We start from the raw sequence: 15,328 nt of genomic DNA, 5'->3' as shown, positions 1-15,328 counted from the left end.
TTTTTTTAGTTCTTTGCAAGCTTTCCGCAGTTAATTGGAAAGATGTTGGACTGCACCCAACTTGGCACGCTCCTAAAAGTGACTTGACTCTATTCATACTAGATTATATTTATTTTTAAGTAGATAGGGTGGTTTTTTTTTAGAGGCAGGACAACAGACTGTTTTCCTATGTCAAGGAGGTCAGAGTTACTCAGCCATAGAGCATTAATGGTTAATGACATCATTCATCAAGTCTTGGCCTGAAAAGCAAATCTTAAAGAACAAAACCCAGTGGATTGTGATACCTGATAAGTGGAGAACTTGGAAAGGAGAGAGACTGCCCTGTGAGTATTACATACCACAGACTTACGGGTTTAAATTAGTGTCTTTGAGAATCTTCCGGCCTTGTTGCAGGTGCCCTGAGTTAACTTTAGTGAATGATGTATGTCCACTAATTCTTTGTACTAACTAACAAAAGTACATTAACATTTGTACTAATTTATAAAACCAAAATTGGAATTAATTGCCTCATGTTTTCATGTCTGAAAGAACACCTTAAGAGACTTGTTGAGGATTTTACCTTTAATAAGTCAGCAGGCTGTTAATTTCAGCCAAGCAAATCTTCAATACCCCTGTATTATTTTACTGTAGTTACAGTGTTCCGAAAGGAGCAGAACACCTTGATTTTTGCTAGGAAGCACGTAGTTTGGTTTTGAGGGGACTTAGGTGGATGCAGGGTTGGCACGGATCTGAACGCAGGGTTAGGTTTCAGGCTGATGCACCACGTAAGGCTTATGTTGCCATTTGTGACTGACAACATATCACTTCTACCATGCATTTATGCCCTAACTGAAATTATTATGGATTTTAAAGATAATACAGACCTTATAAGATTTGACCCAAAACAAAGAAGAGCAGGAAGATGTCATACAGTGAGTCATACCTTGGAGTGTGATATTTGTTGTCTGGGAATACACCCAGGGCCTATCCGCTGTGACAGCTGCTACCGCATCTTGTCAACGTTGGCTCTATCTTCAGGAGCTCTGAGATTTCCGAAGCGCATTTTATTAATCATATAGCTATAAAACCAACATTCCTATGAAAACAGCAAATAAGCTGCTTTATTAAACACTTAAATTCTGCTACTTTTCTAAATCTAATTTCCTCTGCGATAATAACAACTGAACATGTCTTTCCAACATCAGTGATCAATAGAAAGTTGTCATGCCGATCCCATTAAGCCAATGTGAAGAATTGAGGAAAAGGCTAATGCAGGGTAAAATCTTAACGAATGTGTCCAGTTCTAGTGGTAGACTTTAATGCAGTGCTAGTCCAAAGTCAGCATTGCCTCAAACTCCTGGTTTTTTTACCAGATAACCCTGAAAGACCTCTGGTGTAGTGACAGCTAAACTTAATTTTCAGAGAATCATATGATGGTTGGAGTTGGAAGGGACCTCACAGCCCATCCAGTCCCACCCCTGCCATGGGCAGGGACACCCTCCACTAGCCCAGGTTGCCCAAAGCCCCATCCAGCCTGGCCTTGAACACTGCCAGGGAGCCAGGGGCACCCACAGCTTCTCTGGGCAACCTGTGCCAGGGCCTCAGCACCCTCACAGGGAAGGATTTCTGCCTCACATCCCATCTCCATCTCCCCTCCTCCAGCTTCAGGCCATTCCCCTTGGCCTGTCACTCCCTGCCCTTGTCACCAGGCCCTCTCCAGCTTTCCTGTAGCCCCTTCAGGGACTGGAAGGGGCTCTAAGGTCTCCCCACAGCCTTCTCTTCTCCAGGCTGAACAAGCCCAACTCTCTCAGCCTGTCTCCATAGCAGAGGTGCTCCAGCCCTCGGATCATCTCCGTGGCCTCCTCTGAACTTGCTCCAACAGCTCCATGTCCTTCCTGTGCTGGGGACCCCCGAGCTGGACGCAGCACTGCAGGGTGGTCTCACCAGAGCGGAGCAGAGGGGCAGAATCCCCTCCTTTGACCTGCTGGTCACGCTGCTGGACACGCAGCCCAGGACACGGTTGGCTTTCTGGGTTGCCAGCACACATTGCCAGGTCATGTTGAGCTTCTCGTCCCCCAACACTCCCAAGTCCTTCTCCTCAGGGCTGCTCTCCATCCATTCTCCGCCCAGCCTGTAGTTGTGTTTGGGATTGCCCCGACCCACGTGCAGGACCTTGCACTTGGCCTTGTTGAAGTTCATGCGGTTCACACGTGCCCACCTCTCCAGCCTGTCCAGGTCCCTCTGGACGGCATCCCTTCCCTCTAGCGTGTCGACCGCAGCACACAGCTTGACATAAACCAGAACACTGGGGGAGTTTCGTAGCCAACTTGTGTGCTGTTCATTTTCACTTATTTACTTCGAAAAGCAACTACTCAACTGATGTTGATGATTTTCAGTGTCATTAGAGAAATACTGTCAAAAATGAGAGGATGAATACAGGTTAGATACTCGTAACTCTAGTTGTAATTTTCTGAAACCCCCCAAAAAACTTGTATCTTTGTTAAGCAGCACAGTTTGGTTTGCTGTTGGTGCAGGCTGTGTGTTGACGCTGGTCTCAGTATAGGATCGGGTCTCTGTGTCAAGCTACGGTTTAGGTTTTACTAACTGAATGGTGACAAATATAAAATGATTCACCATGATATTCAAGGGGCAGGAGAGGCATGCCTGGAATAGTTTTAAATGGCCTGCACAATGGTGAATGCTTTCTAGTAAATCAGGAAGATTTGTTTGTAAAGGTGATACTCCACCTCCATGTCAAAGTTGTAGGAAGGCACAGGGTACTGAAAGTGATGTGTTACTCTGAATACTGCTGAACACAGGTGTTGAGTGGGGTCTGAGTAGGAAGGTCCTTAAATCAGCAGTTCATAGTAGCCAGGAGAAGGAACAGAGGCAAAAGAAAGGGTACACTGGTTGAGAGCCTTTTAGGAGCAAGTACTTAAGTTTAGTTGCATGAACAGATCACACAGGTGTGAAAAATGTACAGACTGAGCATACAAATAACTGAGGCGTGCTCGTTTGTGGTTTAGTAAGTTTAAAACTGGTTTGATATTTGCTACTAACTCTTAGCCTATTTATCATCATTACTTTTCCTCCAGAAAGTCACTGTAATAAACTAGTTGTCTGCCCTGGATATTTTTTAATTCCTTGAATGTGAGAATAATCTAATTTCTGATGAACTAAAACCAAGGCTTTGTTTCTCAGCTCTGTTCCACCAGTCTTTAGCTGCAGACCAGACAGGACCGGGAGGGCTGAGACCTAAAGAAAGGTTCTGAAGATGTGGGTTCAAGTCTTGGCTCGTAGTGTGCTTCGGTTGATCTCTCCTGTGCCTCAGCTTGCTGTGTTTAAAAGTCCAAATAATGTCCTAGTCAGTGGTACTGTAAGTTTTAAAACCCATGAATGGTTGCAGCTTGCTTAAATAGGTGTCCATATGAGTTCCTTGCTAATGAAATAATGCGGGGTAGCAGTGCAAGTAGTGATTTGGTTCATTTTGCTAAAGGAAGCAGTAATTTTTAATTTTTTTTAAGTGACGTAAGGAGTCACTTCATTAGAAACGCTGACACTAAGGCAGCTACAATAAATTTTGGAAAGCATTTCCCAGTGTCCCCAAGCAAGCACTGCTCTAAAGTACAGTGTAAATGCTGCTGATTTCTTGGTACTACAAGCAAGAGAAATAATAAAAAATGTATGGTTTGTGTGGTTTAGGGAGTGAGCTAAGCTATTCAGATACATGCAGATATGCAGTATATAGGTCCTGAGAGGAAAGAAATGTGTAATTGTCAAGAAAAAAACCCCAAACCACCAGAAATTGGTAAATACTTGCAACTGAACCCTTGCATGCAGAGCAAACTGCCTAAAGCTTCATTTAACTAATGGCTACCCACTAATTTAGTGTCTTGTGTAAATTCCTGTGTCTCTTCCGCCATGTACATGGCTGTCACCTTGCATTTTAAAAGTCTTTAACATCGGCCATGGGTGTGATAACACTGGTTTAATCCCCAGGCTCTGAGTTGGTGTGCTTGTTTAATCTGAGAAGTGATGGTGATTACCTTCAAGTGTTTAAAAGCCATGAATCAATTCTCAGGATTGTATCAAACCCATATGGGGGTTTGCTTTCTGGTGTGAGTGTCTAGCATTGCTTCAAGTTTTTAGGCTCTGTCTGTAACCATAAACCTAGGAACTTATTTGGTTCTTAATGAAGTGGAAGTCGTTAGTAATGACATGTTTCCAAGAGCTGGAACTTATAAAAGCTTCAAATATTTGCCCTGGATTAAAATTGCTTAGCCTGGTAACACTGATTCCTCTCCTATTTCTGAGGATTTTAGGAATTCTCTAATTCCATGATATAGCCAGGACATCAGAGGGGGAAATGTACTACCTCTTTCTTTCAGGTCCTGCCTGTTTCTTTAGGTATTCGGTTCTCTATGCTTAAATACTAGCACCAGTGAGAGTCTCTCAAACAGCAAGTATGATTTGATCTATTTAAGGTGTGATGGTCATCCTAGCTGGCTCACCATTGTGTCCTCTGTATATAAAGGTGCAGACACAGCTGCCATACAGAGGAATTGCTCTAGGTATTTCAGTAAGGCCAGATCACTACCTCATGAGGATTAATGTTAAACTGCAGTAGTTTGTCATCTTCACTGAGTCACAGCCTTCTAATCCCATGGGCTGGAGCTTGGAACAATAGGGTATCTACTAGGGTCTTTTAGTGTTCAGCTGTCTTTGCATGTTACAGTACAGTAATCTGAAACTTGTTTTGTTGTTAAATTATTGTTTTGTGTTGTATTTCTCAGGCAGAATGTGCACTTAGCAGTTCATGCTGAGAACTTCAAGTCTGAAATTGTCAGTGTGAAAGAGATGCGAGATATCTGGTCGTGGATCCCAGAGCGATTTGCACTTTGCCAGCCTCTCTTGCTTTTCACCACCTTGGAACATGGCTGTAGTCTGAGCAGGTAAGGAAAACCTTCCCTGCTCTTCTCTGCTGCAGGGCAAAAGAGAGCAACTGGTTTGCTGGATTTACAAAAAGGCCGTGCCTAGTTAGAACACGATCTGAAGAATATTGTTAGCAATGAGATGTGACAAATTCCTGTTGGTTTCAGCATTTGACCATACTTCATATGCCAAGACATGGCAAGCCATTTCAAACTGTCCAAGACCAACTGGAAAAGTCAGAGAATTTGCTGGTTCCCCACTGGGTGTGAATGGTTTAACTCAGTGGCTGCTCTGCAGGTTCGTTTGATAGATAACCACATTCAAACTGATCCAAAGAATAAGGGAACTGGAAACTGGAGACTCCTCTACCTGTGAATCTGTTGTTATTTTTTAAAGTGGGATAAACTAGATACCAGTTCTCCTTGTACTTGACACAGACTATTATCCTGTAGCTCCTAATGATGACTTCAACACCTGCAGTTGAGGTAATGAGGTGGGGAGTGGTCTGCTGTCCCAGCCCCACCTGTCTCTGAGGAAAAGCAAGCAAAGAGACTGCATTGTGATTATTTTCTATGAAAAACGAAAGCTCTTCAGACACAGCCATCAGTCCTCAGGGCACAACTTCCTTCAGGTTGTCTTAATTCAAAATGCTGTCAAGTGCCACTGTTGTGATAGGTAGTCTTCTAGTTATTCTGCAGAGGCACAACTGTACAGAGAAGTGAGTAGAAAAGACCTGCTTGATAATATTTGCTTACACTCAACTGTGGTTTACAATGGACTGTAGAAGGCACTTGCAGGAATATGCTTAGTCTTCAGATGTCTTTTTTTGCCATGCCATCAGTTGGAGGAGGAGGTGGTGCCTGACGTTGAGGAGGAAAAGCACTGCAGTTGCTGGTAGTTGAGTGCTCATTTTTGTGTACTCTGCACTTCAGGTTCTATTCTCACAGCGAGGGACACGAACCAACTCTTCTCCTCATCAAGACCACAGCAAAAGAGGTGAGTGAGGTGAAGGGCAACTGATGAAATTACGTTTTAGGCAGTTATGTAAAGCTGTATCGCAACACACAACTGTTTATAATAAAATGAAGACATGAGGGACCTGAAACTGCTTGGGGGTTTGTTGGGTTTTTTTGGGGTTTTTTTTCAACAATTCATGCTTTAAATGGTTCCATTTGTTGATTGTGGGACTACACATTCTTGGGTAAATCTTGTAAACTAGGTCTTGGTCAGCTATTCTTTCTCTTGTACGTAATGTGGGGTGACAGACTGGAGTAACTCGCTGAGCTCTTGAACAGGCTCTTAATTGCAGAGTCAGAGGGAAAGACTGGGGAATTGCATTAAGAAACTCATGATTCATAGAAGCTATTTTCATTTTCTCCAGGATACGAGGAGAGAAAGTAGCAGAATTTAAATCGTATGAATAATATTGGACTACATAATGTGGAAACAAAAGCTTTAGCTTCATCTCATTCTTGTTTGAAATAAAAATAAAACAAGAAAGCTCTGAGAACCTGAGGAGGAGTGCACCCAGGTGCCTTATCTAATGGGTGTTGGTTCTCTGCTGTACTGTGCATGATGATGTTGGACAACATAATGTGAAAACAGAAACATTAGCTTCATCTCATGCTTGTCTACAAAAAACAATGCATAAAGCAAGAAAGTTCCCCAGAACCTCTGAAGGAGGGGCACACAGGTGCTTCCTGTAATGGGCGCTGGTTGTCTGCACCGCTGTGCATGACTTCTAAATATTCTGTGTATAATGTTAAACTGTTATTGCACCCTGTGGGCTTATATGTCTGCTTATGTTCCTGCAGGATGACTGCCCGTGAAACAAGCCCATTTCTACTCCTGTTTGCATCTACCTAATGCTAGCGCTCCAGGGTGTTTCATAGTTCTGTGTGTGGTTTCTGGCCATCCCAGGCCTGCATTGACATGCCAATGGCTTATAGAATGCTTGTGGTATCTAAAGGGGAGAGGGAAAAGATTTATTTATTGTTTTGCTTCTTGTCCTGGAGCATGTCAAAAGTCTAGCTTTGTAAGTGATGCTGGTTGTTATAGTATAAAAAGAAAAAAAGATAGTCCAAACAAAAAAGTAGGAGAAAACTATGGGGGTTTTAGTTTGGTGGTTGTGGGTTTTGGTTTTTTGCAAAGGATTATGTTCATCTTTTATTCATATGTCTATAGTTACATTTTAGAAAGAAGAAAATTTGCTTTCTGATTTTCTGGATCTCATGTACTTGGGGCATACCAGATCAAATGGTCTTCTGGGCCATCTCTTTCTTTATGCACATGATTTATCTAATAAAACTGCTCTTCAGTAATTTTGTTCTAGGAGCTCTGCTTGTAATGCTAGTGGGGGGTAAACAGCAAATGTACCTTAGAACAATTCTGTTTAACCAAAGTTTTGGGAGGGGGGAGAGAAAAAAAAAAAAAGCAAAAAAAAAAGCAGGGTTGCTTTCATTCCATTCTTAGAGCTTCATTGTTTGGTCTACGTCCACTTGGCAGTGATGCTTATTGCTGGTAGCAAGAAATTCTTCTAGTGCAAACAAAAGACTACAGAAAAGCTCAGCCCTCTAAGGCTATGTTTTTCTTTATTGGAAACTAGTGAACCCCATGCTGTTTGAATAGGCTACTTTAAATATCTGAGCTAGTTCAGCATTGGCTTAGCTAAGCTGATTTAGCCTACAGTTTGAAATGGAGAAAGCCACCAAGGCTGCTGTTCGTGACCAGAAAATGTTCGGGTACATCTGCTCATACTGTAACGTGTGACAATACTGTTGCTTTGGATGCCAAAATGAGGAAGTGGAAGTCAGGCTTTACAAGTTTGGAGTGACTTGTGTTTTGGTACCTGGGGTTATGTTGGAATGTTTCTCCTTTAAGGCCTGAGAGATGTGAAATAATTTATGAAACTCTTAGGATTTAAGGGTACCCACCAGTGGATTAAAGCAGTTTAAATCTATCTTCAGATATAAGTACTTGTGCTGCCTTAATCCACTGATACAGAGATTTTGAAAATCAAACTAAAATAAAACCTTCGGTTCTGAACTCTGGAATGTTGGTATCAATTGGTTTAACACACTTTCTTCTTCAATGGAAAGCCTCCTGACGGTGCTGTTTGTGCTAGGTCTGTGGTGCCTACCTGTCAACTGACTGGAGCGAGCGCAGGCGAGGAGGGAACAAGCTGAGTTTCTTTGGAACTGGGGAGTGCTTTGTATTTAGGGTGAGTAAAATTTTATTGATGCTACCCAGTAGCAAGGCAGAACTGCTGTACTGGTGTGAATAATTCTTACTTCCCTTCTACTTGGACAGGCTGGATTATATGCCCTCCTAGTTTATAAAGTCTACTGAACTCTTAATGTGGAGGAGAAAATTTTACTTTTCAGTTTTGTCGTAACCCTTTTTCTCCCCTTGCACACAATATTTTCTTAAAAGTTGTAATGAGATAACTCAGTAAACACCTCATCGTTTCTTCAATCACCTAAAAAGCAAAGGTATAAAGAAAGAAAACAACATCTGGCTTAAAAGACAGTTCTGTCCAGTTTTTACCACTAATCATGTGGGTGGAGCCTGAGGGGCTTGAATGTTCTTTGCTGAGCAGAGCTCTCTGTGTAGTGCATGTGCACTAACTAAAGCTTTGCTCTTCTCTGCCCCTGTGCAGCTGCAGCCAGAAGTGGAACGCTATGAGTGGGTGATCATCAAACACCCAGAACTGGCCACAGCTGGTTCAGAGCCAGAAAATCATGCCTCGCCAGCTTCCAGCACCCTCACTTCCAGCAGTGGCCCATCAGACCCCTCGGATCGCCTTTCTCCCTTCTTATCAGCTCGGCACTTCAACTTGCCTTCCAAAACAGCCTCCATGTTCATGGCTGGCAGCAACGAATGCATCATTATAGGTAAGTCAGTGTGAGAGTTGGAGCAGATATCCTACCAGCTCTTCCTATCTGTCTTAGATAAGAGAGTCACCTGTATTTACCATATGTGTATTTCAATATTGCTACAGTTAAGAGATAAAAGTGGCCAAAAGCTGATACTGAAAAAAATTTTCTGTAGGCAAACTTGCATATCAAGCACTTTAGAGTAAGATAGTAACTCACAGCTTTAAGCACAGCCATACCTTCATACTGCCTAATATCATGATGAGAAATAGTTCTTGAAGAGGAACTAACTTTGCACTGAGGCTTTTGAAACATGGTCAACTATAAAACATGTTAATTCTCCCAGAACTTTATTGGGTCTGTGGTGCTGCTGACTTTGGCAAAAGTCTGCTTAGTAAAGTTGTCACCTAAATGGGATTTACGAGGCACGGGTATAAAATTGTAGTTGTCCTTTTCCCAAAAATCTTTACGTGACACTTGTTAGGAGAGCAACTAGCCTGGTGATTTCCTCTGTAACATCAGGCGTTGGCTGATTTCCCACTTAGCAGCATGTGCTCTAATTGACTGTAAGTTGGGCTGCTCCAGTATCAGCTAGGCTGGTGAGAGCTTCAGTGTGTTAGCTGAATTCAAAATTACTGTTAATGATGTATCACAGATATTTGAGATCTTTACTGTTGAGCATATATCTCACCAGCTCTTCCTATCAGCCTTAGAATAAGAGAGTAATTTATATTTACCGTATGTTACACTTTGGGTAGTAGTAAGAGAAATACAAGCTTGGGTAGCAGATATGTAGAAAAGAATGTTGTACACAATTCCAGCTGTAGTCCAGAATTTCCACCCTTTAATCCTTCAGATGTTTTCGGTAGCTAGTCTTAGCCAGTTGCCCTATAAGCAATAGAGGAATCTTCCTTTTTGTTTTCCTGACACATTTCTGTCTAAATTTATTTCACTTTGCTGCATTCTCTGACTGTAAGCTCTGTGAATCTTGACATAGACCCACAGATAATCAAAATGCTTTTAACTCTGACATGGTTTATAATGATTTAGAAGACCAAGCTAATGCTGTTACTTGTTGATCTTGTTCTTCTCCCACCTTTGATTTTTGACTGATAACAGAATTCTTTGGTTTTTCTTTACTGGGGGGAAAATATGCAGTTGTTAGCTTCCAAGATCCTCCAGCACTGAAAAACAAATCTTAAATGCAGGCATTTGTGTCAGGCTTCTTGTTCTTGCTGACTTGCATTACTATTTTTTTAAATTTAGAAAAAAAATCATTCAGTTCTGACAGTGTCATTTAAAAGCTATGCATTTGATCGTAGTCTGTTACACCTGAAGACAGCAAGCAGACATTACTTAGGGCTTCCAGCTGTTCCCAGAAGAAAAGCACTTAAGTCTTTCTTTTTTTTTTTTTTTTTTTTTTTTTTAAAGCAGTTTCCTGTGCTAGGAAATGCAGAGACATGCTTATGCTTGTCTTTGTCTCTTCACAGGAGGTGGTGATGGCCAGGCTCTTTACCTCGATGCAGATCTCAACCATGGAAGAACAAGCCACTGCAATACTTTCAATAATCAGCCGTTGTGCTCTGAAAACTTCCAGATCTCCGTCTTGGAGGTGTGGGGCTTCAGGGACACCATGAATGGTTGACGTGACTATCATTAATCAGCTAGTTTTTCAATTGTCCTAGGATTACCAAGGCAAATTCTAATCCAGGAGCCAAGTTAGAACATCATTTCTGTTGGGCTCAGTGGTTTTTAGTAATTACGAAGTGGTGCACTTAAATGAGGGCTTAGTTGTTTACTCTTAGTTTATTTAAGACAGGTCAAGGTGAAGTAATGTATCTGATTAACTCCTTAGCTCTTTACCTCTAGAGATCTGGATTTGGGTCCTGTTATTAGGTAAAAATGAAAATGTAATGATTTCAAACCATCCTCAATGGATACAAGTCCATATCACAGGATAGGTTTGCCGTTTGATGCAATTCCTCGGAGGCAGAGAGCTGGCTGAGGTGTACTGCAGTGCTGTGTGCCGCAGGCACCAGGATCTGACTTGAGCCAGTAATATCAAATGTCAGCTCACAGGGAACATCAATGACCTCAGATTTGACGTAGAATAGTAATTCATAAAATCATTGCCCTACTATAAGCAGACATTGTGCAGACAAATCAGTACCATTTTGGAAATTATGAAAGCCCTCAATTCACACAAGAACCATGATTGCTAGTTCTCCTTCTCCTTGTTACCTGCTTATCCTTCTCCTTGTACCTGAACCCTTGACACATTCCAGTTCCATCTGTTTGAGGAGGCATCCAGACTGGACAACGATGTCTCAAAGGCTTGTTTACATTTCTATTCCATATCAGTATAAAGACTTCAAACTGACTCATGTTTCAGGCAGCTGAAAGCCAGAGCGTATATATGCAGTGCTCAGAAAGTTCTCTTTCTTCATCTCTTCTGGAAGCTGAAACAGAGCTTTAAATCTGAGAATAACTGTGCTAATATCCCTGCATGTTTGGGGAATTAGACATTGTGATACAGAAGCTTAATGTTCCCCTCACAAGAAAGTGAAGGGAGGTGGGAGGGAAATCTTCTGTGTAGTATTATTCTGGGAATGGACAAGTTTCCGAGGAGAACTCTAGGTGACACTGTTTCTCCATATCACAAGTCTTCCCAGTGATGAGATGCTGAAAAAGGTAACGCTTTTTTGCCAGCAGTGTTCTGGTAGGGTTTGGGTGATGCAGAGAGGCTTTTGCTCATTCCTGAGAATTCTCTGCAACATGCCGTGAGGCATGTGATGTCTGGAGGCAATTGCCCAGTGTCTCTATCTAAAACTTGCGGTATCTGCTGTAGAACTTCTCCCACATAAAGCAAAAGTACGTAAACATCGATGGATAGTCCAGTGCTTACAACAGGATGCTCTCAAAGCTGCGGTGGGTAATTCGCTAGTAAGATTTACTGTGACAGGTAATATGAAGGAAAAGAGGAATTGCTGGTTTTTTCAGCAGTTCAATCTAAAAAAATTGCTTTAGAGTGGGGGAAATGTTATTACTACTTAAACTTGAAGTTCATTAAGAGAAAAAATTATTTTTAGTGATAAAATCTCAGCTAGGCTGGGCAGGGTCATGTTAACATTCAGAGGTCATGAGTGAGTCTTGTTGGTATTGTTGGCTTGTTCAGCTTGCCATCCATGAAAATACCATGTGTCTTGGTAAAGTGTTGCCTCTTGCAAAGCGTATGAACAAACTTGGCAAAAAGCTGATCTGCTTCTTAAGGTGCCATTTTGAATTTTTGTCAAAATAACTGGGAAATATTAGGCCGTGTATGCGACAGTTTAAGATGTCTTTTGCACCATTTCTATTTGCAATTACACTATTTCACTCTGTTTGAGAGTCAGCACTGGCCTCCCTTTCTTCCCACTCAGTGAGTTCTGTCCAGCTGTCTTTTCATAGGTTTACCATAAGCTGGATTGAACTGGAAGGGGAGATACAATTCAGTTATACTTAACGTATTTTGATGAGAAAGAACTTAAACAGTTGTATCTGGCTTTTTACAAATACTGGCTGATGCTGCCTTCTATTATTTTTGCAAAGCTAGCTGTATCACTTTGCACTTGCTAGTATCCCAAGAGCTTCCTCAGACAAAAGAAATCACTCAAAAAATGTATCCTATTTAGTAGGTTCTCTTCAATTCAGGTGGGATTTCAATTTTGTCCATATCTCCTCTCTTTGGAGCTTGTCTGAGGTACCCTTGGAAAAAAAAGCTGAAAACCAAAAACACAATAGCATTAATTTTCAGCTTGTTGTCAGAAATTCCCTCCAGCTGTGTGTTGGCAGGATTTGTGGGACTTTAGCATTACACTCAAAATGAATAGGTTTTATCTGCAAAATCTTTCCTGCAGCTGGCAGTGGTGATCCCTGCCGAATGCAGCTATGTCAGCGAAACCTGAGTGCTACTCCATCTCTTGAGCCATATCTAAGAAACACTGTTCCTTTCCCTGCTCTGTTCTTAGTGCATGGGGATTTCGGTGTTTGACATCAGAAATAACTCCTAGTTGCTCAGGAAATCATCACGGGATATTAGGATCCAAGGAGCAGTACAGAAAATTGGTGAGGTTTAGGCATCTGAGTCTCGAGTGTCTCTCCGAAGTCAATCGCAGGACTCTGCTCAGCTTCCCTTGTGCCAGGCAAGTACGACTTCTGACCCCCCTGGCAGCGAAGGTCCACAAAAGACCCTTTTTTGGTTGCTTATCTCAATGGCCGACCAGTCTTTTGAAGAAAAACGTTCTCTGGGTGGCTGGCAGTGCCTGACAGCTCCCTGGCTGTGCGCTTGCACCTGCTGTGAGCATTCTTGGGGCACACGCTGTGCCCAGAGCAGTTCGGGTGATGACCTGTATGAGTGTGCAAATTACAGCAGGGGGTAAAAGGGTTAACAGGAGATCCTCCTCCCACTGTCATGTTCGTATCAGGCAGGGATGCCTTTGGTTGGATACAGCACCACCCCACCGCAGGCACCCTGCAGGACTCTGTGCTTGTTAACTTGAATAGCCCGAGTAAGCAAGAGGCTGCAATAATCTAGCAGGAGGAATTGTACAATGCTGTGTCATCTTTACACAATCCTTTTGTTCAGTAAAAATGAATGTTCCTTTTCATGTGCAAATCCTCATGTGTAATTCTCGTTATGGTTGTGAGACACCTTAGAGGAATAGCATTGTGACTTGGTTTTCTTTCCAGTAGTGAAGAGGTGTTATTTTGTGTGTGTAGTTAATGGTTGTTGTTGACCAAGTGTATATCAAAGTTCAGGTAATTAAGCCAACAGTTTGTGTTACATGCAGAACTCTTAAGGTGGAGACCACAGGCTGGTTTTTAAGACAATGACTACAATGGGCGCCTTATCAGAAAGTTGAAATTATCTGGAGTACCCAGCTGTGAGGTGCTTTGGTCACGTTGTAACTGAGCAACTGTTGCTGTAGTGCGTAGTCCTTGTCTGTAGTCCCACTGGCAGCGCTGACAGCAAGCGTGCCCGTGTGGCTTGGTTAGCTGTTTGATGGGGAGCCAAAGGCTGGGCGTCACCTACCACAGTTCTCCAAAAGCGTTCTTGCATTCCCGAGAAGCTGGTTTTGCTTTGTAATATTCTCTTGAAGACAGAAAAGGCTAGAAATGCCTGACATCAGAAACTTGAATTTATTGTAAATGGCCTCTGAGCTATTTCCAGGCCGTGGGAACTGTTTCCGGCTCTTGGCCAGGCTGGACAGACTTCATCGCTGCACCTCAAAGCTGTCATTCCTGCAGATCACGCACTTTGACACTCTCCCTTTTCTGATGAAGTACATTAAGCAGCCTCTTTTTAATAGAGGCCAATTAACAAAGGGACGGGAAACACTCCCATCCTGTTCTTTAAAGAGTTAAACTTCATGCCAATAGAGATCTGTGCTTAGCCGTAGAGGGGTGGCACTGGCAGGTCTGCATCTGCTATTTGTGCATGTGCATTGAAATTGTGTGCTTTGTCCTTGGAAATCCGTCCTCGTTTTTGACAGGGAGTGAGCTCCTCTGCCCACTGCCTGTACAGCCACCACGGTGACGTGGGTGCCCCGGCCAGTGGGGACCGAGAGCTCGCCTGCAGCCACAGCTGGAAGAGCTCAGCTCCTCTGACTGACGCCCTGAGCCCTGTTATTGGACAGACCAGAGGCTTGGGCACCCGGCTGTTAATGTTGAGATGCCTTTCTGCCAGCTCTTTGTCAGGAATTTCACACTATTCATAGTTGAGATGAATGTGCGTATTATTTGGGGTGATGATTTTCTTCAGATGAGTGCTGGCATGCTACTGAATTGGTTTTCTACCCTATCATTGGAATCGCTGCCCTACGCTGATGGTATTTTTGTCGCTGTGCAGAGTCTTGGATTGTATTAAAAGGTGTTTGACTGTGGAGGCAACCAACTTTGTCCTTCATTCAATTTTTTTCCTTCCTGTAGACCTCACAGCAAATGGGGTGCTGAAACTGAGAAATAAACCTTGGAGCACGTGTTCTCACCTGAGCTCTTCACTACAGTAATGCAATTACATAGTTCCTGACTGTTTTAGATATCACAGGGCTTCTACCAAGATCAGGTGCCAAACTGACTGTAAAAAACCTTAGATTGGCAAATTCTGAAATGAGCCTTCTTCCCTTTAGTGGGACCAGAGAGCGTGCTTTGTCCCAGCCCAGCCTGGGCTTAAAACAGAGCTTAGAGGTGTTTCCTGGCCACTGACACTTTTAAGCTGTGGATCAGACCAGCGGTGCCATTGCATCCCATGCCTGTAAACGTCGTCATCGACGGGGCCAGTCCTGCAGCTGCTGTAGGTCAGCGCTGCTCTGGCTGGAGGCTGTGCCTGCCCTGTGCCTGGTGGCAGCAGCCAGCTCAGCCGGGGCACTGCCTGCTTAAAACCAGGATGGTTTTGTTCCTCTTGATGGCTTGGGTTGGACCTGGGTCTCTTCCCTGCCTGTGTCCCTGATAACAGCGCAGATGCTTTTTGCCGTGGCTGGAAGGAGTATTTCTAGTTAGCAGTA

The 15,328-nt window shown here is 43.0% G+C and overlaps 1 protein-coding gene across 7 annotated transcripts in view; it reads left to right on the top strand.

Annotated features, from left to right (window-relative positions):
• TBC1D24 (TBC1 domain family member 24) overlaps window positions 1-14,707 on the top strand; it is a 31,848-nt gene extending 17,141 nt beyond the window's left edge. For all 7 annotated transcript variants that reach the window (XM_075767275.1, XM_075767278.1, XM_075767272.1 and 4 more), the window contains 5 exons: window positions 4,773-4,931; window positions 5,844-5,907; window positions 8,036-8,131; window positions 8,570-8,804; window positions 10,277-14,707. In XM_075767275.1, the coding sequence (XP_075623390.1) occupies window positions 4,773-4,931; window positions 5,844-5,907; window positions 8,036-8,131; window positions 8,570-8,804; window positions 10,277-10,431 (709 nt within the window). In that variant the 3' untranslated portion in view covers window positions 10,432-14,707. The remainder of the gene's footprint in view (window positions 1-4,772; window positions 4,932-5,843; window positions 5,908-8,035; window positions 8,132-8,569; window positions 8,805-10,276) is intronic.
• Window positions 14,708-15,328: the final 621 nt, after the last annotated feature.

Source organism: Balearica regulorum, chromosome 15 (assembly GCF_011004875.1).
Source record: "Balearica regulorum gibbericeps isolate bBalReg1 chromosome 15, bBalReg1.pri, whole genome shotgun sequence".
Lineage (NCBI taxonomy): Eukaryota > Metazoa > Chordata > Aves > Gruiformes > Gruidae > Balearica > Balearica regulorum.
Note: the sequence above shows the minus strand (reverse complement) of the source record. Positions and strands in the feature narration are given on the sequence as shown.